This window comes from Rhipicephalus sanguineus, chromosome 10 (genome assembly GCF_013339695.2).
Source record: "Rhipicephalus sanguineus isolate Rsan-2018 chromosome 10, BIME_Rsan_1.4, whole genome shotgun sequence".
NCBI classification, from domain to species: Eukaryota; Metazoa; Arthropoda; class Arachnida; order Ixodida; family Ixodidae; genus Rhipicephalus; species Rhipicephalus sanguineus.
In genome coordinates, this window is record NC_051185.1 from 132,525,718 (window position 1) to 132,553,246 (window position 27,529).

General features: G+C 46.5%; 1 protein-coding gene across 1 annotated transcript in view; it reads right to left on the minus strand.

Annotated features, from left to right (window-relative positions):
- LOC119406743 (agrin) overlaps positions 1 to 27,443 on the minus strand; it is a 439,130-nt gene extending 411,687 nt beyond the window's left edge. The window contains exons 1-2 of the mRNA XM_049420197.1: positions 26,874 to 27,443; positions 448 to 676 (exon numbers count right to left, since the gene is read on the minus strand). Of these exons, the coding sequence (XP_049276154.1) occupies positions 448 to 676; positions 26,874 to 27,443 (799 nt within the window). The remainder of the gene's footprint in view (positions 1 to 447; positions 677 to 26,873) is intronic.
- Between the last annotated feature and the right edge of the window lie 86 nt (positions 27,444 to 27,529).

A 27,529-nucleotide genomic window follows, 5' to 3' on the forward strand; every position in this document is an offset into this window, starting at 1 on the left:
TCAGGAGTCTCGACTACCAATAGGCAGAATGTTGTGTCAAAAGGTGCCTTTAACGGTGGCTTGGCGGGCGTTCAGTCTCGCCATGGATGGCACAGCAGCTGGGCCGTCTATGCGTGCGCTTCAGCGCAAGCAACAAGATGAATCCGTTAATCCAGTCGATAGAGCTAGACGGCAGGCTCCAAAATCTCATGCAAAGGCAATGTTGCCTGCTGAAACACAGGATCAAAGGGAGGCCACATGAGCACGTCATAGAGAAGCCAAACTTGCCACTGTCGATAAATACTAGAGGGACCATATGACCGTCTTCGGCAGCAATCAATAATCAGAGAGGCTTATCTTAAAAGTTGCAGTACTGCTAAGCCTCAGCCATTTTTTTCTTTACGACGTCAGCCACCTGATAACTGACAGTCAGCACGTGCATGCCACCGTGCATGTATGCACACTTACTGGGGCATCCTGCCTGGTGAACGCCGAGTGCGGGCGTCACTCCGTCTGAGCAGCAGCCAAAGGCACTCTGAGCACACGTCTTGGGCCCCTTCTTGCCACCGGCGCACGACTCGGCCCCTTCGGCGGGTCTAATATCCTTCTGGCGGCGGCAGGCCTCCTGTTGCACGTGGCAGCTGCTCGGGTACCAGAAGCCGTCCGTAGCACACACTCGCGCGGTACCGGGGCTCACCTGCGCAATTTGGTTCTTTAGCTTGTTTGTTAGACACACGAGAGTGGCATGCAGTGAAAATAAAGCTCTCACGTAGGCATAATTTTATAATGTACAAGCATTTAATGGACATTTCTCGGCATCTACAAGGCAGTTCTTATGAATCAACGCCTGAAGAGGAATGTTTATACATTTATCGCTATTTGTCTCGCCAAAGAGGTATCGGTAACCTAGAGACGTGAGTCGTATTCTAGTAAGGTAATTAAATTGTTTAAGTATCAGGAGTTTTACATGCCACGGTGATGTAGTGGTTACGGTGCTCGACTGCTGACACGAACGTCGCGGGACCGAATCCCGGCCGCGGCGGTCGCATTTTTGTTGCAGGCGAAAATGCTAGACGCCCGTGTACTTGGATTTTGGTGCACGTTAAAGAGCCCCAGGTGTTGGAAATTTCCGGAGGCCTCCACTACAGTGTCCTTCATAATCATATCGTGGTTTTTGGACGTAAAACCCCAACAATTATTATTGCGTGCCAAAAAAAGAATACTGCCGCGCGCCCTTATTTCTTTATTATGATGTCATCGGGTTTGTCCCCCAAAAACTGTTAGCACCGTTCGGTGCCGGCCAAACAGCAATGTTTGGGAAGCTTCGCGATTGTTTCAGTTTCAGATTGTTCCGTTAAGATTGCGCGCAGGACACGACTAGTCGAGTTTCTTCAATAGCTTACGCCTTCGATGTATGAAAGACGACGAGTTCCGCCGATCAGCCGACGAGTGTGATCTCCGCTATCAGCGTACTTTGCGTTTTCATTTCCTGGGCAAAATAAAGTGTTTCATCCGTACCGGCTGCGCTTGCTTGCTTCACCGTCACACCCACGTGACGAGTAATATGATTATGAGGCGCCGTAGTGCAGGACTGTACCATCTTGGCTAATCACGTACTTAGATTTCGGTGCTACGAGCACCTAAATCGAAGTACACGGTTGTTCTTGCATTTATCCCGCATTGAAATGACGCCACCGCGGCCGACAATGGAACACGCACCCTCTAGCTTAGCGGCGCGACGGCTTACCTGCTCATGGCTTACCACGGAGCGTGAAAAAAAGCAATGTAAAAATCTGCAACGTAAAAAACAAGGTTTCCTCAGGCAGTTTCCTGGCTATGCATTGTAAGACGTGTGCATGCACTCCATTGTTTGACCGTTGTGTCGTTTTGGGCCGCAGTCGTAATCAGTTGACACGTGAGATCACCGAGGCGAAGTCTATTGCGAAATGTGTGAAGCTGTGTGTGAGTACGCCATCTATAGCCTTATCTGAAAAAGAGATCGATTTTCTTGAGCGTGTGCAGTGAGGTGCAGTTAATGTGATATTTTCGTAAACTGCGTTTTCTGGTCACGTGTGCTGCGCCACGTGTTTGGTTTTTTGGTCAGGTAGCGGCGTCACGCGTGTTGTGAGGTGAGCCATATAATGTGCTGTAGGGTCATGCAATAAACAAAAGTTGGAAGTTCAGCGCTCATCCTGTTGCCTGTGTTTCCTTCTTCGCTGTAGCCTTTATGCTCAAACTGAGCTGCGCTATGCCAATACGATTTCATAATGCACCAACTTGCCCATTCTGCAGTACTTGTGAAAAAAAAGGTCACACTCTAGGAAATAAGTCGCAGGTTCTCTTAAGGACGAATGCGACAGCAACAAAGTCTAATGTTGTACGAAGTAAGGCTAGCAGTTAATTATTTTGGATCCCATCTCGCGTAACACAACGAAACGCTGGCTTAAGATACGGCCGCTTCAAGGAACGAAGCGGTTTTCCTGCTGTTATGTGAATGCGACGTAAGCGCTGATAGCATAGCAAGCCATCTGCTGATGTCTGTGGAGTGAGCGCTCGCCCGTTGAGCTCCCCTGGCGTCCTCTCGTGCTCTTTACCAAAAATGGGCGGGCCGTTTGCTCTCTGCTTGAGCAGCAATCGACGGCCGGCCTCGCACGCGGGATGGAGATGGCCGGCTCGTTTCATCTCTGCTGCAGCCGTGTTCGTCGCCAGCACTCGCGAGCTTTCACTCGCGGGTAGAAAATACGATGCGTTGGGTGGCGTTATCAATTGGGCTTGATGCGGAGAATGACAGCGACGCAAAGAAGACACGTTGAGGGCGTCCATATAATTGCTATCGCAATAAAAAGCGTCAGGCCTGCGTGGAGCACGAAGCTCAGTCACAGCGAGAGCTGGAAGAGCGTCGTTTACCGGGCGCTCTTCGCGCTTTGGCGTGCGACTACTGCAAGTACCCGCTCAATCATAATACGAAGCAGGCCCTGTATGCAATTACTGAAGCGATGTACGCGTTTTTAAGATGGGCACTTTGTGCTGTGGCTGATGACGCAGAACAGTCATGGCTGAGCCCTTGATGGGGTGAAAGTGTACATCATTAACTCGTCACGCAATTTGCATTGTGTCACGCGTGGTGTTATTTTGCTCTTTTACCAAGCTATCTTCAAGTCAAATCAAATCTCTATTTCCACCATACATAAATTCACGGACGGAGAACAACCACAAAAAAGCTGCCAATAGGCATGCAGCTTGGCTAGTCCGCAGACCCACGTAATGTATGGCGTGTGGCCAACAGCACTGAAAAGCAGTCTATAAACAAAAAAAAAAATCAAGTTCTCAGTGCATATCTGTTAACACATGTAAATATATATTTTGGGTATATGGCAAGAGTTATTACATGCTTACTGAAATACATGAAAGACGGGCACCATCAAGGAAGAATTAAGACAATACAGAAAAGGGCGTCATTAGCAGCAATGACTCTTTATTAGAAAAAGGGCAATCGAAGGCAGGGCCCTAGTGATGCAGAACTATCGGTAAATTGACTATCGATAGTATCGATAGTTTTTTTGAAACTATCGATAGTGTAAACAAACTATCGATAGTGCTACTATCGACAAACTATCGATAGTGCAATCGGTAACACCATCGTTAACATGATAACATGATAAACTTGGTATACATAAACACACGTACATAGAACCAGTGTCCAAGCGAGCCACCCGGTCCCACCATAATAAAAAAATAAAAGAATATTCTTGCCGCACAAAAACATTTGCAAACTCTTTTTTTCCGAGGACAATTCGAGAGTGGAACCGCCTTCCAGCCGGCGTTGTGGAATGTCCGACCACTGATTCTTTTGTACAAATTCTTCAGTTGTAATCGCTTTCACGATCATTCACGGCCATTATAGTTTCGAACGCTGTCTATATGCCTTACACTTATTTTTATTTAGACCGCATTATAACCCCTTTTATTTAACCCCTTTTAGTTGACGTGATATGGCTGTCGCGTCTCCGCTTTCTTTTTTTGTCTTTTTTTCTTTTTTTTCCTCCTTACGTGAAAAGAAATGCTGTCATATCTATTTGCAATCAGTTTTCGCCTACCAGTGCTTGAAAAGTTGCGTATACGGTTTTGTATCTTAATCTTCTGGAGCGCTCTTTCTTTTCTTGTTCTTGTCACACGACTGTTGTGTCTTGATTTGTTCACTTCGTTTAGTGCTTGTTACTCCCACTCCTGCTTACAGCCTCAGTTAGAGGCTAGCAGTACTGTATAAATAATAAATAAATAAACTATAGCGATATTACTGCCACGCGTGTTTATTGCTTTGTTTTGACGTATTCCAGTTTCATCCACAAGGACTGTTAACAACGTTTGACGTAGACTGCACCGTAATGTTTGAGAAGCTTCAAAATTGTTTGAGATCATTCCGTTAAGATTACGCGCCGGACGCGAATAGTCAAGTTTATTCGAGAGCTTACGCGAGCACCAGCGATAACGCTGGAAGGTTTGATGACTGGTGTATAAAAGACGACGCGTTCTACTCTACCGATGATCAGATTACTCAACGGCTGACGACTGCTCCCGCCGCTATCAGTGCGCAGCATGTATCGCTTATATTTTGAGTTTTGATTTTCTGGGCACAAGCTCGCCCAAATAAAGAGCTCCGTATTTCCCAGTCTTGCTGCAGCATTCTTCACCGTCACAACCACGTGACAATACTATCGATAGTCGTGTGAATAATGATACGGTTGCTGGCCGGCCATATTGTCAAGATATTTGCGATAGCCTACTGCCAGCTTCGCTTAATTTATGAGCAATTTCTGGCAGAGAAATTAATTATGTCCGCAGTAAAAATGGGGGAATATATCCATCAATAAATTCGTATCCAAAAGCAAACAGTTACACTTTACAATCAACTTCCTGATATTTTTTATTTTGAAATCATAAAATGCAATATCAATTTGAAGCCGCGCAGTCCCACCACATGTAAAGGCTTCCTTTCCGCTACAGCTGATCATGTGTCAGCAAAGCACTCGGGCGAAGAACGCAATGATGTCAACTTTCTTGTCCTTCAGCCTGCTCCTCCGGCTCCACCATGTACCACGCGCGCGGGGAACCAAGTTTATTCTGCAGTGAGTCAGCGCTGTTGATATTATACTATCGATAGTACCATCGAATTTTTTACTATCGATAGCGCTATCGATAGTATTTTTCACCATCGATAGTTCGATAGTGACTCAGCTATCGATAGTATCGATAGTACCATCGATAGTTCTGCATCACTACAGGGCCCACTATACAAGAAATGTAACTGAGTAAAACTTCTTTCTTCCGTTCTGTCTTAAATCCTTCATTGATGGTACGCGCCTTTTCGGTATTTCAGTAAGCGTGTGCCAACTAGGCAAACAACAAGTTTAACTAAGTTACATTTCTCATGTATTGGGCCCTGCCCTCTGTTCCCCTCTTTTCGATACGGAGCCGCTGCTGCTGGTGACGCCCTTTTCTGTTCTGTCTTGAATCCTTTCTTGATGGTACGCGTCCTTTTTGTATTTCAGTAAGCGTGCACCAAACAGCCCAAGAACAAGTTTTACTATACTCCATTTCACAATTACCTTGCAGCACTGCCGAAGCCACGAGGAGCATGCAATATAGTTCCGGGCATAACTGTTTTCATTATTAGTCATGTATAAGGCTTTTAGCTGTGCTTCTTGCATGACGCGTTAGAGCGATACGAAGTACGTTAGGCATGTGCTTCGCAAACTCTGAATTATTGTACCGATTACCCGCTGGTAATCGTAATAACCTCCCTAACCGCGATGACGTAAGTACAGCAACGTGGCAGCCCCCATACAGCCCAGACCATCCGCTTCCATCCGAATTCATGCTTTTTACTGGCTCTCTACCCAGGCAGCAAAAAATAAGTGGTATAACCTGTCGTCGCTTAGTCTCATCTAACGCTGAGGGCAAGGTATCAAGTATATTTTGATGCAGTTATTTAGAAGGGTGGCGGCTTGGGCTAGTTGGTAGCTCATGACAAATGTTATAGCGCGAACTCAAGACGAGGACGAAAGGTACACGCTCGTCTTCGTGTACCTTTTGTCCTCGTCCTGAGTTCGCGCCATAACATTTGTTAGATCGCTCCTTGTCTACATGCTGCTATTACTACCAAGGTGGTGCCGAACCGTAAAATTGGTTTCATGTAAACACAGAAGATGGCGCCACAACACTAGCGCTGGTCCACGATGAGAGACGCCCCGAATGCCTAAAGCTGTTTGCTGCGCCGATATTTTGCTCTGCCGCTCGAGACCAGTGCGCGATGGCCGCTGAAGGTGCGTCAAATCAATGTGCAGAGCGCTACAAGACGAAGATCAACTATTTTTCAAAAGAAGCAAGGTTTGTGGGGCTCAATGTTTTTTTTTTTTGCGGTGAAAAAAGTATTTGGTGAAAGCGCAAGTATGAACTCTGTCATAAAAAGAACCGCGTTCCTCAAAAACGCCAGCGAACGCTCCGTCTACAAATGGCTTTGCGTGGCGCGATTACGTGCGCGTTCTTAAAACGGACGGAGGCGCTCCGTGCTTGACGTCACAAACTGATTCGCCGAGAACGACAGGAAGCAAACAGCCAATGAGCCAAGTGGAAGCCTGCGTCGCAATTCTGACGTCTGCTTGGGGACCGTATAATAGGTGAGAAGCGTTTCTATCATGTCGAGAAATGTTTGACTATTATCACTGAGTACCAAAATGTGTCGGTGTTACTTTTCAAAGGCTCGATTTGGAATGCGGAACGACTGAAAAAAATCATTGCGGTTAATGTCTTGAAATAGCGCTAGGTAACGTCGAAGTTTTTCCAAAACGTTTAGTGGCGGCGCTAGCCACTACCCCGTTTGAAGCAATTCATGTCTCCCCCACTATTAAATTTCAAACGGCGTCACGGATCACGTGATAAAACATCACGGCACAGTTTGTGACGTTAAGCACGGACCGCCTCCATCCGTTTTAAGACTGCGTACATAATCGCGCCACTAAGCATCGAAAAAACGGCGAGGTGGCGTCCCCGAAGAGGTTCTTGCGTGGCGACAGATGACGCGAACGGAGGAAGAAACTCGACGATTTTGACTTGAGCGTGCTGCGACAAGTAGTGCATGATCACTTCAAGAGCAATAAAATCCCCACGGTGCAAAAGCTTTCCTCTCACTTCAACGAGGATGAAACTCTGCCTTGACTTTCATTCGCAACAATGCATCGCATGCTGAGGAAGATAGGTTTTCGGTTTAAGAAACGGTCCCACAAGGCCCTCCTTATTGAGGCAACTCACATAGTTCATTGCCGACGCAAGTACTTACGGCAAACAGCAGAATTGCGGCGGCAAGGACGGCCCATTTTCTACACTGATGAAACATGGGTTAACGTAGGGCACACGACATTTAAGGTGTGAAAAGAAGGCCCTGCCTTCTGTTCTCCTCTTTCCAATACGGAGCGTTGCTGCTAGTAACGCCCTTTTCTGTTCTGTCCTGAATTCTTCCTTGATGGTGCGCGTCTTTTTTGTATTTCAGTAAGCAAGTGCCAACTAGCCCAAGAACGAGTTTTACTAAGTTACATTTAATATGTAGTGGGCCCCGCCTTTTGCTCCCTTCTTTCTAATATGTAGTCATTGCTGCTACTGACGCCCTTTTCTGTACTGTCTTGAATCCCTCGTCGATGGTACGCGCCTTTTTTGTATTTCAGTAAGCAAGTGCCAACTAGCCCAAGAACAAGTTTTACTAAGTTACATTTCATCTGTAGTGCACCCCGCCTTTTGCTCCCTTCTTTCTAATATGTAGTCATTGCTGCTACTGACGCCCTTTTCTGTACTGTCTTGAATCCCTCGCCGATGGTACGCGCCTTTTTTGTATTTCAGTAAGCATGTACCAACTAGCCCAAGAACAAGTTTTACTAAGTTACATTTCATCTGTAGTGGGCCCCGCCTTTTGTTCCCTTCTTTCTAATATGTAGTCATTGCTGCTACTGACGCCCTTTTCTGTACTGTCTTGAATCCCTCGTCGATGGTACGCGCCTTTCTTGTATTTCAGTAAGCATGTACCAACTAGCCCAAGAACGAGTTTTACTAAGTTACATTTCATCTGTAGTGGGCCCCGCCTTTTGCTCCCTTCTTTCTAATATGTAGTCATTGCTGCTACTGACGCCCTTTTCTGTACTGTCTTGAATCCCTCGTCGATGGTACGCGCCTTTCTTGTATTTCAGTAAGCATGTACCAACAAGCCCAAGAACAAGTTTTACTAAGTTACATTTCATCTGTAGTGGGCCCCGCCTTTTGTTCCCTTCTTTCTAATATGTAGTCATCGCTGCTACTGACGCCCTTTTCTGTGCTGTCTTGAATCCCTCGTCGATGGTACGCGCCTTTTCTTTATTTCAGTAAGCATGTACCAACTAGCCCAGGAACAAGTTTTACTAAGTTACATTTCATCTGTAGTGGGCCCCGCCTTTTGCTCCCTTCTTTCTAATATGTAGTCATTGCTGCTACTGACGCCCTTTTCTGTACTGTCTTGAATCCCTCGTCGATGGTACGCGCCTTTTCTTTATTTCAGTAAGCATGTACCAACTAGCCCAAGAACAAGTTTTACTAAGTTACATTTCTTCTGCAGTGGGCCCCGCCTTTTGCTCCCTTCTTTCTAATATGTAGTCATTGCTGCTACTGACGCCCTTTTCTGTACTGTCTTGAATCCCTCGTCGATGGTACGCGGCTTTTCTTTATTTTAGTAAGCATGTAACAACTAGCCCAAGAACAAGTTTTACTAAGTTACATTTCTTCTGCAGTGGGCCCCGCCTTTTGCTCCCTTCTTTCTAATATGTAGTCATTGCTGCTACTGACGCCCTTTTCTGTACTGTCTTGAATCCCTCGTCGATGGTACGCGCCTTTTCTTTATTTCAGTAAGCATGTACCAACAAGCCCAAGAACAAGTTTTACTAAGTTACATTTCTTCTGCAGTGGGCCCCGCCTTTTGCTCCCTTCTTTCTAATATGTAGTCATTGCTGCTACTGACGCCCTTTTCTGTACTGTCTTGAATCCCTCGTCGATGGTACGCGCCTTTTCGTTTTTCAGTAAGCATGTACCAACAAGCCGAAGAACAAGTTTTACTAAGTTACATTTCTTCTGCAGTGGGCCCCGCCTTTTGCTCCCTTCTTTCTAATATGTAGTCATTGCTGCTACTGACGCCCTTTTCTGTACTGTCTTGAATCCCTCGTCGATGGTACGCGCCTTTTCTTTATTTCAGTAAGCATGTACCAACAAGCCCAAGAACAAGTTTTACTAAGTTACATTTCTTCTGCAGTGGGCCCCGCCTTTTGCTCCCTTCTTTCTAATATGTAGTCATTGCTGCTACTGACGCCCTTTTCTGTACTGTCTTGAATCCCTCGTCGATGGTACGCGCCTTTTCTTTATTTCAGTAAGCATGTACCAACAAGCCCAAGAACAAGTTTTACTAAGTTACATTTCTTCTGCAGTGGGCCCCGCCTTTTGCTCCCTTCTTTCTAATATGTAGTCATTGCTGCTACTGACGCCCTTTTCTGTACTGTCTTGAATCCCTCGTCGATGGTACGCGCCTTTTCTTTATTTCAGTAAGCATGTACCAACTAGCCCAAGAACAAGTTTTACTAAGTTACATTTCTTCTGCAGTGGGCCCCGCCTTTTGCTCCCTTCTTTCTAATATGTAGTCATTGCTGCTACTGACGCCTTTTTCTGTACTGTCTTGAATCCCTCGTCGATGGTACGCGCCTTTTCTTTATTTCAGTAAGCATGTACCAACAAGCCCAAGAACAAGTTTTACTAAGTTACATTTCTTCTGCAGTGGGCCCCGCCTTTTGCTCCCTTCTTTCTAATATGTAGTCATTGCTGCTACTGACGCCCTTTTCTGTACTGTCTTGAATCCTTCGTTGATGGTACGGGCCTGTTTTATTTTTTAATAAGCATGTACCAACTAGCTCAAGAAGTAGTTTTACTAAGATTGACGTGATTTCTTGCCTGACATGACGCCTGTGTAGCATCTTCTTGCGAATAAGTTTCAAGCACCGCCGTGGCTCTGTGGTAGAATACTCGACTGCCACGCAGAGCGCGCGAGTTTAAATCCCGCCCTAACCCTGTTTACGTGCGGAGCACTTTAGGGGTTAGGGCTGTCGTCTCATGTCATCTGCTGCCATCTCACGTCGTGGCTTCGCTTCACGCAGGCATATCCAGGCATAGCATAGCCATTTATAGCATAGTGCAGCAAAGCGGCGGGACAGCAAAGTAAGGGTGAGGGGAGATGGTACAGCGTAGCATAGCCATGTAAATTAGAGTATAGCAAGGGGGCCGGAGGGGAGAGTGTTACGACATCCTTCTGGTCCAACGTAACGGTCCGTCATAGCATAAAGCATAGCATAGCGATGCACAGTGTCGTATAACATAGCCAGGCGGTGGGAAAGAGAAATGAGGAGCGGAAAAAGGAGGAGGGGGAGAGTAAAGCGTAGCATGGCCCTGTATTGGCCGCGAGATCGAGCGGAGTCACCACCTGGCGGCTACTGGCTGAAACGCGCCTAGTGTGGATTGCTCCATGCGTCGTCTGCTAGCCATGTTGTGTTTGCATGTGCGCGTACGTCGTGCAGGTCCTCAAAAGGCTGTTCGTTCTGTTGCGGTAGTGCAACCTTAACCGCACGTACGTATGCCTAACACGATGTAAAGAAGCATTTGGCCTTGATCGGCTGTATGTGTGCTGTAATAAGATCAGTGAGTGCACTTGTCGAGAGTGCGGTGTGTGGTCGTCGTACCCTCCACTGACGAGAGTCATATCAGTAGGTGCCGCTCTGTGGTTCAAGCGCATTGCAAAGTGCACTTGGCGTTGTCCTAAAGATGAAAAGTATTAAATTTCATGTGAATATAGCCTTTTAGCGGCTCGATGGTAAAGAAAAGGCTCTCCTGCACTTGCGCGTTGTGGTTAGCTGTATAACTTCGCGACTGTCGTTTATAGGTTACGCGACAAGCTTTAGTTGTGTACTGTCCTGGACCTAGAAATATTTCTGTCAAGTCACGTTTGACACTTCGTACATAAATTGTCCCCTAAAAAGAACAGAAAAACAGAATCGAAAAACAGAGTTGCCTTGCGCAATTTTAACATTGGCGAAATTTATACAAAAACACCCGTCTACCTAGATAAAGGTACGCATTAAAGAGCCCTAACGGTCACAATTAATCCAAACGGCGTACTTTAAATTTATGTCGTAGTAATTTCACGCGAAGCCACATCTTTTTTTCTTTACATTATCGTGAGCGTTTGTGTTGCGTTGTTATAGATTGCCGGAAGGCAGCAGACATTATTCGCATGAAAAAACGTACTTTGGTCCCGTGAAATAACCGGGCCTTTGTTCCATTACTGTCGTGCAAGTAATCGATCAAAGAATGTTCCGTGCTGTACAGTGACCTTTGTGTACTGCTACTGGAATAAAAATAAGCGTGTGCGTGTAAACGTCTCAGTAGCGCTAAAGTGCTGTCAGCTACGTAGCTTTCCTCAGTAAACCTATCAACTGTCCTACATTTCATGGAGAACTGAATAAGAAATGCGGATGAATAATTGAGCACGCAGTGCACAAAGTGCTACTTGAACTCATCATGCAGGAATAGGGGCTTTCTTTTTGTTGGGGGGTATCCAGATGAACAAGAAGTAAATACCTAATTCAGTCGCGCTACAGCAGAGCGTAGTAGGTGGAACACAAGATAAACATGTACAAATAAAACAACAACAAAACGTCATCCATTGCGAAAACGCCGACTGTTGCCGGATGCGAGCAATCCGTTGGTTGGGGAAATGCGCTTCTCTCGCAAGTAATAGTAACGTTGGGCGCGCTTCGTGCATTAATTCGGGAATGAAGATCGCGCATATTACCAGAAAGCTGCAGTAAACGCAGTTTGTTTGCCGGAAATCGGGTCAAATCGCTCACAGCGAAGCGCTGTTGTGTGCATTTGTATACGCGCCGGCAACCGCCTATCCACACTAGCGCGGCGGCGGTGCTGCCACCTGTAGCCCGATCTCGCGGCGAATAGCATAGCAAGGGGGTAGGAAGTGAGGGTGGGGAGAGGTGAGGGTAAATCATAGGGAGCGGACAAGGGAAGTGAGGGTGAATAGGAGGAAATGAGAGCGGGCGCATCACGAATGAACGTTTCCTTTCCCGCCATGGATGCCGACACGCGCGGCACGTTTGAAACGACAGCGCTTGCTCGCCCGTGAACGCCAGTGTTGCCGAAGGACGGGCGAATTACTGCTCTGCACTTCGTACAGCTTTCACGTTGAGTGCAACTGCATAGTTTTTTACAGCGAAAACTGTTATCAGACCACAACGGTAGTGGGGTAGTTGTCCGCTGCTGGCGATGTCACTAACCTCTATCGCGCGAAATAAAAAAAAAATGAAATAATTGGAAAATATCCAGGATCGGATAGGACATGAACCCAGGCCCTCGGCGTTCTACCACAGAGCCACGCTGGTGCTCGAAACCCCTTTTCAAGAAGACCCTATATAGGCGTCATATAGGGCAAGGAATCGCGTTAGCATGTGTAATTTACCGTGGAAGCAGAGCAAAACGAAATAACGACCAGGTGTCACACAGTGTTGAACACATAATTAGGTTGCGCGAAAAAACACGGACGAAGAGGAGTACACAGGACGGGCGCAATTCACTGCGGTTTTATACGTACGGTACCTTTTTGTTGATTTTTTGTTGTGATATATGAGCACGTGTCAGGCTGATGTCTATTCAATTTGGGCGGCTTTGGCCTTCCGTTTCACAGTTAAAGGTTTGCGCCCGTCCTGTGTACTCCTCTTCTTCCGTGTTTTTTCGCGCAACCTAATTATGTGTTCAAGATTGCACCGATTAGCCCAAATGAAAGCTTTACTGTCACACCCATGCTAATTGCGCAAAGAGTGTGTCGTTTAAAGCCTTCCACCCACTACAATGTGGTCCACCATATTTCTTCATGGTCATCAGCCACATGAAGCATCAACAAAGTGCATATATTGCCTTACAGATGTGTAGCGGGTAGATCGCTTATCCGCAGAAAGACGAATAATGGCATAGTGCGTGCTTCCCTACTTCCCAAAAATTATGATTTCTGGCGTAGCGGATACCTTGCGTGTGTATTTGTATTTGTTTGCCCAAGAGAGTTTAGAACGGATGCTATAAAGGCCGCTCTTCCAGCTTTCGCTGCGACTGCCCTGCGCTCTCCGCGCAGGCCTGGCGTTTTTGTTAAAAGCGAAAGTTGTTATGAGGTCACAACAGCAGCCAATATTGCAGGCGTAGATGTCCGCCGCCGGTGTCCGTAACCGCTATCGCGCACAGCGAGAAAATAAATGGGACAGTTCGCACGTATTGCGAGAGTCGATGTCATGCAAAGTAGCCGGCGAGCAGCAGCCTGTGGTACATTTTCTTTGCTTTGGGCCAAGCGTTGCAAGATGGATTGACGTATTTGTGCACTCTCGGTAGTAGTGCGGATATCGGGGGCTTACCGGGTACATGGACTACACTGGCCGCCGTTACGTCACCGCTCACGTTAGGGAGCAGAGGTCAGTTTTGTCGAAAGGGGATGAGTAACGGTTGCCAATGGGTTGCTGCTTCATAGGCGTATATGTGTAATGCTTATTACATTGCTATGAAGGCGGATGACTAATACTGCAAATACAACTGACGTTGTCCTGAAGTTCTGCTTGTACATGGTCTTTTTTTCAAAGCAAATTCAAGTACTGACGTGGCTCTGTGATAACAATATACTCGACTGTCATTCACATTGCGTGGGTTTGATTCCACTTGACGGTGATTGGCAGCGTGATAACAGCGTGAAGCTAAAGGAGGTTGACACAGAAGGATACTAATTACAGACCAATTGCTCTAACACCTATCTGTTGTAAACTACTTTGGCATGTTCTGTATACGCACATTATATCTTGCCTCAATAAACATGGATTCCGTGAAAATCGCTTATGTCAAACTGAACTGTATGAACTCGTCACAGATATTCAGTTTCCGTGCACCACACCATCAACATTGCACAGACGCCATCCTCATCGATTTTAAGTGCGGAGCACGTTAGGGGCCCGGCTTGTCCACCGTCTCATGTCGCATGGTCACGCAGTGGCCAATACAGGCCTAAAACTAGGCTAACAACGCTCAAATTTAGTGCAAAATAAACTAACAAGGTCTAAAATAATATAAACTGCATAAACAGCCAATATTAATGAGAACAGACAATAATACGAAGGAAAATATAAGGTATGTTATTTGTAGTTATTAGGATATTAATGTGAAGAAAATGAAGTGGACGAAAAGATAACTTGTTGCCGACAGTGACCGAACATGCGACCTTCCAATAAAGCGTCCGAAGCTGCGGCGGCGGTGATCATCCCGTCTACTTTATGGGGTATATATGCGCATTTAAACCTAGGAGTGTTAAGCACCTGATGTTTTTACAAGCTGGCAGCTGACCAATAATTCCTCGCATACTACCTGAAGGCATCAAGTCTGCCAGAATGAGGCCCTCACTATGAATGAAGGAAAGAAGATTACTTTCAAGGGTTCGTTTTTCTTTGCTAGACAAAATATTATTAGAAGTAACAGACAAGAAAGCCAAGGAAAGTAAAGGGGATGATATTTTGTAGTAATTACGATATAAATATGAAGTAAGTAAAGTGGAGGAAAAGGCAACTTGCCGCTGGCAGGCACCGAAGCTGCGACCTTCGGATTACGCACCCAATGCCCTTACCAACTGAGCTACAGCGGCGCTCATCCCCCCGTCCACTTTATGAGATATATACGTGCATTTTACAGCGAAAGCTGTTATGAGATCATTTCACCGGCCGTTTTTGGCGCCGTAGTTGTCCGCCGCCGGTGTCGGTAACCAGTATCGCTCGAAATAAGAAAAAAAAAACAAAATAAAAAAAAATCCAGGATGGAACGAGGTTCGAGCCTGGGCCCTCTGCGTGGGAGCCCAGTATTCAACCTCTGAGCTATGCCGGTGCTTGAAACTGCTTTGCAAAAAGGTCCTATACAGGCTTTATGTCGGGAAGGAACCACATTAGCATATGCGATATAGCGTGGTAGAAGAGTAAAATAAGCACCAAGCGTCGCACAACGCGAATTCTGTAACTAGGCGTCAAACAATGCGAATTGCGCAACGAGTAGGTTGTTGAATGCTTTCAACCCATTACAAAGGGTTCTGCCATAATTCTTCATCGTCATCAGGCACAGCATCAACAAAGTGCGCATAATGCCTTACATGCGTTTAGCAGGTACCACGGCTATACGTAGAATGACGAAAAATGGCACAGTGCCTGCTGCCCTACTTCGAAAAAATTACAATGATTTATAGCGTAGTGGGTTCCTCGCAAGTGCACTTGTATTGGTTGCCAAGGAAGCCTATAAGCGCATGATCCATTTCCTCGGGGTCTCAGTAAAATTACAATGATTTATAGCGTAGTGGGTTCCTCGCAAATGCACTTGTATTGGTTGCCAAGGAAGCCCATAAGCGCATGATCCATTTCCTCGGGGTCTCAGTAAAGTTCTTCGCCCCCCCTCGTCTCTCTCCCACGTCAACGTATGTTATACAGCATGACGGGAGAGGGAAATAGCGACCGCGCGTCACCCAATGCAAATTACATAACTGGTGGGCCGTTTAAAGCTTCCAACCCACTACAAAGGGCTGAGCCATAATTCTTCATCGCCATCAGTCGTCGCGTCAACAAAGTGCACATAATGCCTTACAGACGTGTAGCTGGTGCCCCGCTCCTCCGCCGAATCACGAATAATGGCTTAGTAGGTGCTTCCCAACTTCACAAAAATTGTGATTTATGGCATAGTGGGTACCTTTCTAGTGTAGTTGTATTGTAGCCCCAAGAGAGCTTACAACGGGCTCTAGAAACGCCGCTCTTCCAGCTTTCGCTGTGAACGTGCTGCGGTTTCAGCGCAGGCCTGGCGTTTTTTTAAAGTTGGGAGTGTTAGTCAGCGCAGCTAGTTGCCATGACTCGCCATTTGCACTAAAGCTTTCTGCATCTAACGCGGTTTTGCACTGCCTCCAAGATCGGAGGCACCCCACCTTGTTTTGCATTGCCTCGGTGATCGAACCATCTTTGACCAATATACGATGCGATGTGATGACGTCATCTTGTGACGTCATGGTGACTTCATAAATCTTGGCGATCCGTGACGTCATCGTGACGTCATAAATGATGTCAACTCGTCATGACGACTTCTTGCATCACTCGTCCCCGACGCCGCGGAACGCGAGACGCCCACAACAATCAATTTCGCTTTTGATGAGGCATCGAAGGCTTTCGCCTTAAAAGGCGAGAGGAACGGAACAAACGAACTTTTCTCTTGCTTAGCCCGAACACCGACTACCAACAGAACGGACGCAAAAGTCAAAAGAAGCTCTTCGCGTAATAGATAAAAAAACAACCTTTATGTAATGTAAATAACACAAGACCTTGGTAACCTTAAGGCGGACGTCCTAGCCGACACTCTTCATCTGAGCAACACACTTGCCAATTAATTAGAGGACCCCTTTGCAGGAACAGTGTCCTCCCTAACGGTGTAAACATGACTGCCGGCGTAAAGATCATTGCCGTGAGGAAGACGGCTTGCATTGTAAATATCATTCTACGTGTTTAGTTCTGCGGAATTCAGAAAGTAACGCGCGCTGCTCGTTACGCAGTAGCACTGCAAAGAGCGCCCGCAACGTGTCACGACGGGACCACGCGCGCGGCCGCTTAGCTGACTGTCCTAGCACCGCAGCGCCACCATACCAGCTGTCGAGGCCTATAACCCCGTTTCCTTTCAGATGGCGCTGTAGTGTCGTGTGGTGTAGAGTTACTGTACGTGCTACCTTTAGGTAGCAGAGTTGCGCCAAGGTACGTCATCTTGGCCTCCGAAGCTATGCGGGAAAGCCACTCTCCGTCGGCCTAGGAGCCGGGCTCGCGTGAAGCTGCGAGTAAGTTTTTGTTTTTGTAGCGTTAGCCACACTTGCCTAGCCGAGGCCGATTTCGCGGGGATCCTCATGAGCCGTGCTGCGCATGCGCGAGGATCAGTGATGTCACACAGCTGGCTCACCGGAGCCGGCATCTCACGCGCTCTCCGCCACCGCCGCGTGCGAGTCGCCGCTGCTGGTCTGCGCATTCGAGAGGAGTGACGTCGTAGCCATGGCAGACACGCTGGCACCGGCGCGTGCGCAGCTACTCGCCCTCGCTGTGCAGTCGCCGTCCGACACTGCGCTGGAGCCGCTTGATAGCGCCTTTGACTGGCGTTTGCAGGTGGGCAACGCCACAGAGGAGTATAGCCCAAATGCTGCTCGACGGCGCAGAAGAGCCGAGAAGCTTATCTCATCGGATCCCGAAGTAGTTGCCTGGCAATTAGCGGTTCAGCGTACGAAGAATGAACAGAAGAAGGCTAATAATCCTAGACAATCTGGAAAGCTAAGAATATTCAGCTGAACCTTTGCTAACGCTACGCATATCCTGGCATAGCCGAGCTAAGCCACTGCAAATTTTTTTGTTTCTAGATTGCGTGGCTCATGTTTACGAGCCTCGATTGTACGCGTACGCTCCTAGTATGCAATCAATGCGCCAAGAAGTGCGTGTGACAAACACACACAAACACCGGAGCACTTTCGATCATCGAACCTCAGTTACGATCGAGCCAGATCAGCATAGCATTTCTCGGCCGCGTTTCGCTCTCCTGCACTAACTGTCGAAGGAACCATATTGCAGTCGAGATTTTTTAACCAAATCTCGCTCAAAAGCGATCGAAAGTGTCCTTGCGACATCCGTAACTGGCGTGCATGTGTGCCATCACGGCTCGATAAACATGAAAGGTGTTTTCATGATGAAACAAGCGCAATATGCACGAAGACTTAGAAAGGACACAGGACGGAGCGCTGTCGATCCCTTGTGTCTAAAGTATGAAAGCAGAATTCAATCGCGGTGAGTGAAGCGAGCAGTTGCATACACTCTGAAATTGTCTTCATCGTGCCAGCTTCACTACTGTGTTGATTGCAATGATTTCAGTAAAGCTTCCTGGACGCATTTCACGCGTCACGGAAAAATATAAACGTGTTTACGTCTCAAGCAGCCGACACAACGCGCTGAGTTAGGCTGCATATTAAATGCGAAGCATTTCTTAGCGAACTTCTGCGACTTTGAGCGCATCTATCTATCTATCTATCTATCTATCTATCTATCTATCTATCTATCTATCTATCTATCTATCTATCTATCTATCTATCTATCTATCTATCTATCTATCTATCTATCTATCTATCTATCTATCTATCTATCTATCTATCTATCTGTCTGTCTGTCTGTCTGTCTGTCTGTCTGTCTGTCTGTCTGTCTGTCTGCCTACCTACCTACCTACCTACCTACCTACCTACCTACCTACCTACCTACCCACCCACCCACCCACCCATTCACCTACCTACCTACCTACCTACTTACCTACCTACCCACCTACCTACTTACCTACCTACCCACCTACCCACCTACCTACCTACCTACCTACCTACCTACCTACCTACCATATTGCTAGCGAACACACACAAAGGACGACATAGAAGGAAACAGGACCACCGCTAGACTTCAACTGATTTTTAAGCGACATGAAGGACACAATACATTTTTTTGCGCACGCGCAGGTGCCACGTCACAGACAAAGTTTATCCACCGAGCAAAAAGAAAAGAAATTCTCCGCCGCCTATCGGTACCGCCAGTTCGCACGGGGTTTCTTCTTACACAGATAGACCAGTTCTCTTTTCGACAACGCGATGGACGGAGTGCTGACACATGTGTCACCCGCCTTGTGAATTTCGACAGCCTCTACTATTTCCCTCTTTCTCTGTTCCCCGCCAACGTACATCACAGAAGTGGCGGGTCATGGCAAGGTGTTCTCTCTAGGTTCCTGCAGAAACAACTGAAGCTACTCAGTATGACGGATCCGTTTGGTGTGAGGAATTCTAAGGATATTGTAGACTTTTTAAATGAGCAACACGAAGAACCACACGGAAACTTTGCATTTTCCATTGATGTAGAAGATTTATTTTATAGTATTCCGCAGGACCGCCTTTTAGAGGCAGTTCGTGATCACGTTGAAAACGGGGGTGCTGTTGATTTTCAAAATGCCTGTAGCATGTCAATTGATAACTTTTTAGAACTACTTTCTTTTTATCTTACGGCAACCGTTGTGCGCTTCCGAGAAGAATGCTTTATCCAAAGTAATGGAATCTGCATAGGGTCTTGTTTAGCCCCCGTTCTTAGTAAAATTTATTTAGCACAGTGTGATAAGCATATTGCTGAGCGACTTGATAAAACTGTGGTCCGGTGTTTTAGATACGTAGATGACTTTCTTATAATTCTGAATCTTGACAACTTACGGAATAGTGAAAGCTCTGTTTTTAGTATTTTAGATATTTTTAAGGAGTGTGCGGGGGGGCTGCGTTTCACTCACGAAATGACTGTCAATGGCACTTTCAGTTTTTAGAATTATCTATCTGCTTCACGGGCGTGCGCATATGCTGGATGTACAAGCCACGTTCCAAAAAAGAGATCCTTAATTACGCATCAGCCCATTCGAAGCTGGTGAAGCGGGGAATAGTGACGAATAGCCTGCGTGCAGCCCTGCAGAAGTCCTGTCCGCACAATGTTCAGGCAACAGGGCTTGTTGCTGAGCTAGTTGGTTCATAAGTTGAGGAAAAACTGTAATGACGCAAAGAAGACGGGGACGAAGCGAAGACACGAACAGACAGACACGGGAGACCACTCGATCTAAGCGAGAAAGAAGCTATCTTTTTGAAAGATAGCATTTAGACATGTAGAGTTTAGATTGTGCGCTATTCATTTTGCCTCTCACTAGGGTTGGCACCTACCTACCTACCTACCTACCTACCTACCTACCTACCTACCTACCTACCTACCTACCTACCTACCTACCTACCTACCTACCTACCTACCTACCTACCTACCTACCTACCTACCTACCTACCTACCTACCTACCTACCTACCTACCTACCTACCTGCCTACCTGCCTGCCTGCCTGCCTGCCTGCCTGCCTGCCTGCCTGCCTACCTACCTACCTACCTACCTACCTACCTACCTACCTACCTTACCTGCCTGCCTGCCTGCCTGCCTGCCTACCTACCTACCTACCTACCTATCTATCTATCTATCTATCTATCTATCTATCTATCTATCTATCTATCTATCTATCTATCTATCTATCTATCTATCTATCTATCTATCTATCTATCTATCTATCTATCTTGCCGCCTACGACTTTGTGCTCTCCTGGCCGTTTCGTTAATCGGATGTATACCAAAATTGGTGTGTCATAACATGGCCTTATTACGAACATAAATGACAGGTCATATCAAAATCATGACACGCATGTAATGAACAGCATGATTACATTCCACGGCATTGGGGCTCCCTGGCCGTTCCGTTAATCGGATGTGTACCAAAAGTGGTGTGTCAGAACATGGCTTTATCTCGAACATAAATGACAGGTCATATCATGAAAATCATGACACGCATGTCATGAACAGGACGAATTCCGCGGCGTTTGGGCTCTTGCGGCCGTTCCGTTAATTTCATATATACCAAAATTGGTACGACGTGACAAGAGTTCATGACGAACATATTGACAGGTCCTAACATGCAAATCATGACGCGCATGTCATGTGCAGCATGATTTACATGACACGGTCTCGGGGCGCTCGCAGCCGTTTAAATGAAGGGATACATACGAAAACTGGTATGACGAGGCATTTCTGTATGACGAACATAACTGACACGCGGTAACATGAAAACCATGATATGCATGTCATGTATGACATGATTTACATGCCACGCTCATGGTGCACTCGCGGCCGTTTCGCTAGATTGATATACACCAAAATTGGTACTGTGCGATGTGACTTTATGAAGAACATCAATAACAGGTGGTAGCATGAAAACCATGATATCCATGACATGATTTACATGCCACGCTCATGGTGCGTTCGCGTCCGTTTCACTAACGTGATATACACCAAAATTGGTGTTACGCGACACGACAGTATGACGAACGTAAGTGAGACGTGGTAGCATGAAAATCATGACATGCAAGTCATGTACGACCTGATTTACATGCCACGCTCATGATGCCCTAGCGGCAGTTTCAATAGATTGATATACACCAAAATTGGTATTGCGCGATGTGACTGTATGAAGAACATGAATGACAGTTGGTAAGATGAAAACCATGACATCGATGACATGCATGTCATGATTTACATGCCACGCTCATGGTGCGCTCGCGTTCGTTTCGCTTGCGTGATATACAGCAAAATTGGTGTTACGCGACACGACAGTATGACGAACGTGAGACGTGGTAACATGAAAATCATGACATGCAAGTCATGTACGACCTGATTTACATGCCACGCTCATGATGCGCTAGCGGCAGTTTCAGTAGATTGATATACACCAAAATTGGTATTGCGCGATGTGACTGTATGAAGAACATGAATGACAGTTGGTAAGATGAAAACCATGATATCCATGACATGTATGTCATGATTTACATGCCACGCTCATGGTGCGTTCGCGTCCGTTTCGCTTGCGTGATATACACCAAAATTGGTGTTACGCGACACGACAGTATGACGAACGTAAGTGAGACGTGGTAGCATGAAAATCATGACATGCAAGTCATGTACGACCTGATTTACATGCCACGCTCATGATGCGCTAGCGGCAGTTTCAGTAGATTGATATACACCAAAATTGGTATAGCGCGATGTGACTGTATGAAGAACATGAATGACAGTTGGTAAGATGAAAACCATGACATCCATGACATGTATGTCATGATTTGAATGCCACGCTCATGGTGCGTTCGCGTCCGTTTCGCTTGCGTGATATACACCAAAATTGGTGTTACGCGACAGGACAGTATGACGAACGTAAGTGAGACGTGGTAACATGAAAATCATGACATGCAAGTCATGTACGACTTGATTTGCATGCCACGCTCATGATGCGCTAGCGGCAGTTTCAGTAGATTGATAGACACCAGAATTGGTATTGCGCGATGTGACTGTATGAAGAACATGAATGACAGTTGATAAGATGAAAACCATGACATGCATGTCATGTATGTCATGATTTAATTGCCACGCTCATGATGCATTCGCGGACATAAACGACAGGTCATGCATTTATATACCAGAATATGCGTTTCATTGGCATGGTGTACACTAGATTGCGCATGCATGCGTGCCTGACAAACATGCGATATATGGTGGACTAGATGCCATGGCATGAATGATTTCATTTGGCTCAAAGACAAACAAGGCGATGTATGCAGCTCTTTGCGGGCTGCTTCGCATTACATTGATTCCCACAGTGCGTGGGATCTGCCGAATTTTTACATACTCATTTTATCTCTCAAGTAATTGTGCGTACCTTAAATTGTTGGTCTCTTCGCAGTTACCCCAGAAAGGTAGGATTGGGCACGGCAGGTCCGTTACTCCTCTATAGAAGCAACTTCGATGCCCGTCGTTTACTGCCGATAGTGCACAAGAAGCGATGAGTATCGACGTGACGCGCTTTCAGATCACCGACAGCCGCCGGTCGCACACGCCGTCGTTTCTCTGGCTCACATGTGAGAACACAGAATGCTCAATTGGTACGCATTATTGAACCAAGACGATGAGAAGTTTTTTCCGCGAATTGCACATCTTTTTGACCAAGTGGTTATGAAGTTGTAGCTATCCACAGAGCTACAATTCAGTGCACTAGTACGACCACAGTAGATCATCGGCTGCGCGAGAAAACACCACAGTACTCCATCAAGTACGCGCGCATTTATCGAACGAGAGTACAGTCAACATAAATCCTCTGTACACGTCCCCCCCGACCCCCGGAAAGAGCGAGAAACAGCTCTCGAGCTCGGCAGTAAGGGCCGGTACGTGCTCCTCGGTCTTTTTGACATTTTCCTGGAATTACGTTGTGCAGTGGAAAAGAAAGTTAGTGCTGTTGCCATTTTCGGCATGCAATTGGTTGCCGGCAGCACTTTGTTTATGTTTAATAAAGATGCAAACTTTAATTGCAAAAGAAGATCGCGTCTGTCTTGGCTATACGACATGTAAAACTGAAGTTAACCGGTGCGTTGCGTAGGCGTTATGTGCAAAGCGAAGCATGCTTCGGCAGTGGCGCAGTGGTCATGTACTGGCTGGAGATCAATTGGGAGGTTTTTCATACAGCTTTTTCGCCCTTTCTCATTGCACTACTGCTTCCTACGTCGCCTTGTGCGGCATTTAGGCACCATGGTTCTAACGTCCAAGAGTCGTTTTGCACTCCGTCAACAACATCTATCTTGTGCCAGCATTCTACAGCACACACCATATGTCATCACCCATTACCGTAATCCACCATTCCACATGATGGACATATTTTCAATATGCTTATTTATTGAACAAAACTTTATATTCGGAGAGATGGTTCATACCCATTATTTACTGACAGCAGTTTATACACATAAACCTGTAGGCGAGGCATATATCATGAGAGGGCAAACGTGGTAGCAAATTTAGAAACGGCAGACAGAATAGCAAAATAATTGAGGCAGCTACGCACTAGTGGCGCGAAGTTCCATTTGCCCCCTTTCCCTTTCTAATGAATATGGCTTTACCCTCCTCCTTCACACCCCTTTCCCACCTCGTTGCTCTAGTATACTGTACATGGCTATGCCTTCTTTGCATCTCTGTTTCTCCACTACTAGTATCAAGCAGCAAGGTAGAGAGAGGTGAGCCAGTTGGAAACTATGCATGCTTGTGAAAAACTCGGCACAACCCACGCCCTGTGGGAATCGGTTTGATGCGAAGCAGCCGGCCAGCAATTGTCTAGGTTGCATTTTTGACTTTGAGCCAAGCGTTAGATGGCGGATCGACGTGTTTTTGTAAGTTTAGTAGTTGTGTGCACATCGTTGGCTTACCAGGAACGTCGACTACATTGGCGTTTGAAGGGTAACTTATGGTTGACGTAGCGTTGAAGGCACATTAGAGCACAAACGCCAGTATTATCGAAACGAACACCACTTTACAGTGCGATGATGTGAATATCAAACCTAGTTTTCGTTAGCGTATTCTTCCGAGGTCGAGCAACGCTTGAATAGAGCTTGCTGAATCAGAGGAATACAAATTCACTGTTTATTAGACTGCTATGAAAGCAGACTGAACACTGGAACCACAATAGACGTTAACCCGACATGTCGACTCTAGGATACGAGTAAATATGTAATGTTCATTGCTTTGTTATAAAATTAGATAGCCAGCATTGCGACCACAATTGACGTTGCACTGACATTACGGCTGCGTAGGCTGTTCTTCCAAACCAATTTACAGACCTGGCGTGGCTCTGTGGTAGAGTACCTGATTGGGTAAGATTCCTGCTCGAGTTCTGATTTTAATTCTTTGCGTTCGTCGAGCCAACGTTGTCGATGTCGATTTTTCTTAACGCTCTCGCATTTAAATTACCAATGACTGTCGTCGGCATTTCTGGGTAGATATATTCTCAATAACCTGTGGCGCAGACTCGCATATCGCGGCCCATGGTATACGGGTATGCAGCCGTAATATCAGTGCAACGTCGGTATACGGGTATGTGCCACACGTGTCTGGAGGAAAGGGTTTGACGACGTACGCGGCGGGATTTTCACGTTACTCATGTCATGAGCAGGCAGTCATATTCGGCAAACTATCTTGCACTCCTGTACGAATCTCGGTCTGCACCAAATGAAGGAGGTGACCACGAGAGCATCCAGACGTAGGCGGCTAGATAGATAGATAGATAGATAGATAGATAGATAGATAGATAGATAGATAGATAGATAGATAGATAGATAGATAGATAGATAGATGATAGATAGATAGATAGATAGATAGAGAGATAGATAGATAGATAGATAGATAGATAGATAGATAGATAGATAGATAGATAGATAGATAGATAGATAGATAGATAGATAGATAGATAGATAGATAGATAGATAGATAGATAGATAGAAACGCTCAAAGTTTCTTAGGTTCGCTAAGAAATGCTTCGCATTTAAAAACGAACGCAACGAAAACCAACATCATGCCTGCTCCTTGTGTCTCTCCGTTTCTTTTTCTTTCTTCCTTTCTTTCTTTCTTTCTTTCTTTCTTTCTTTCTTTCTTTCTTTCTTTCTTTCTTTCTTTCTTTCTCTTTCTATCTTGTTCTCGTTCTTTCGGCCGTAGGAGCGCCATCATATGGTTCCCATAAATGCTTGCTCTGCTAGCGTGCCTGGATAGCCGAATGGTTACGGCGCTAGCTTTCGGCTCGTGGAACCCGTGTTCGAATCTCTCTTAGCCTAGAAATTTTATTTTGTTTTATTATACTATTCGCCTCCTCCTATGCACTTCTCCCCTCCTCCTCTTTTCCTTCTCCCAAGGCGTTGCTAGGCCCAGACGTCCCGTGGTTGCTGGGCAGCGCTAAGTGACGTCAGAATTCAACGAGTTTCTGGGAACGGTTTGTAACCGAAACAGCTCCCCTGTTACAAGAATGCCATCTCGGAGCACCTTCAAAGAATTTTTTAACAGTCGTTCCATCGCCATGTGTGAGTCTTCAGCGACAGCGCGTTCTTCCTTGTGTCTGTAATGCTCACATACGACCACCACTTTTCTCCTTCATCGCGCGCTCATGCGCATAGACGAACGCCTGATCACTCTTCATAACATTTTACACGGGTCTTCGGTTATTGCGGCCGCTTGTGACGTGCCCTGTTGGTTCTGCCCTCGAAGCCTTCACCCCCTTCATCTTATCCGTCCACGTTCAAACAGTTTTACATTCTCACTTTTCCCATCCACACTCTGGGACGGCGCGCTAGGGCAGAGATCTCCCACACATTACGCGGGAGAAATTCGTCGCCATATGGCTTCTGAGTTCTAAATGTGCTGTGTGCTTTTTGTATATTTATGTGCGTTTTCGTACCATTCAACATGTGTTTTTGGATGCAATGCTGAGTTGTTATACGCGCATTTGTGTAACATGCTAATTTGTTCTATGTTGAGTCTGATTTGCAAGAGACTTCTCTACCCGCCCCTGCTTTGTCTCGCAAAGAAACGGCAGTGCATGTAAATATATAAAAATTGAAATAAAATAACCTTAGGTTTCCACCCAGAGCGAAGGCAAGCCTAGCTCGCATCTAATTCAAAGCTCCCGCAGGCGTTCGTTCGACCAGTTGCATGCCTGCCCCAATAACACTGAAAGAGCTGAGTGTTCGGTTGGCATTCTACAACCTTGCTCATAGTTCTGTATGAGCGCCTGCGTGAGAATTGTAACAATGGGCGCATAATAATCGCCACTGCCATGAATAAAGGCACAAAGCCGAGTTGGAGCGTACCTGCATGAAAATCTTGCTGTTACAAATATTGGCAAGCGCCAGCGCGTACCACGAATTTCTCGTGTTTCTTCATATACTTGAAATACATAATTTATATACTTAGATGTTATGTAATGATGATAACCTAAGGCGTGCTTACATCAGGAAAGAACGCCAGGCTCTTCCCAAATGCAAAGCGCTCATAATCAGGCACCAGATTATTACGAGGTTCGTACTGGTCTCCTGTTTTGCTCAGGTTCTCGATCTCCGTCTATTAATTATATTACACATCCTTACGAATACAGGTGAAATTTTTACGATGGTTATCATTTTTATGCTGGCTGCATGCCTGTCTCGCTTTGGACAATCTTGGTTTAACGAAACTTGATAATGAGCGACGTGGTGCCCTTAGGAAAGCGCAAAAATCAACGCGTTTCACGAAAAGACAATGGAGGCTCACCGCATCGCAGTGTATGTCGCACTGGCAGTCTCCGTTGGGCGCACACACCGCTCCGTGGCGGCAAGTGCAACCGTCACCGCTGCCCCCGTCCGGGTCCTGGTCGATCGGTGCGCAGGGCCTCGGTGGCCCCAGGTCGCGGCCCTGTTGGCACGAGGCCCTGCGCAGCTGGCACTCGTTGGCGTACGGCTGGCCGCGGCCGTCGCACACAGGCTCAAGCCCTTCGGGACAGTCGCGCGGGCACACGCACACGCCGCTTTCGCAGCGGGCGCCCAGCTCGCATCCCACTCCGCGGCACAGGTCGCAGGCACCCCGGGACGCCACCGCGATGGCCCGCTGGTGACGGCACGATGCCCGCCGCAGCTCGCACTCGTTGGCGTACGTCACACCGTCCGATCCGCACACCGGATCGTCCACGGGGGACGGACACGGCGGAGGGCATCCGCAGTGGGCGCCACCCTGCGCAAAAAACCGCGCATTCCTCTCGTGAGTGATGATTAGTCGTATCCTTAAAACCGCTTCCCGATGACGAAAGCTTAAATTTCGAATCAAACGAAATTGAGCTTTTGCCATACGGTCGATTCCCCGTTCTCAATGTTCAGTAAACTGCAGTATAGATTGAACCTGCCAGTTCTGGAAACTGCTTCTAGAGACCTCAA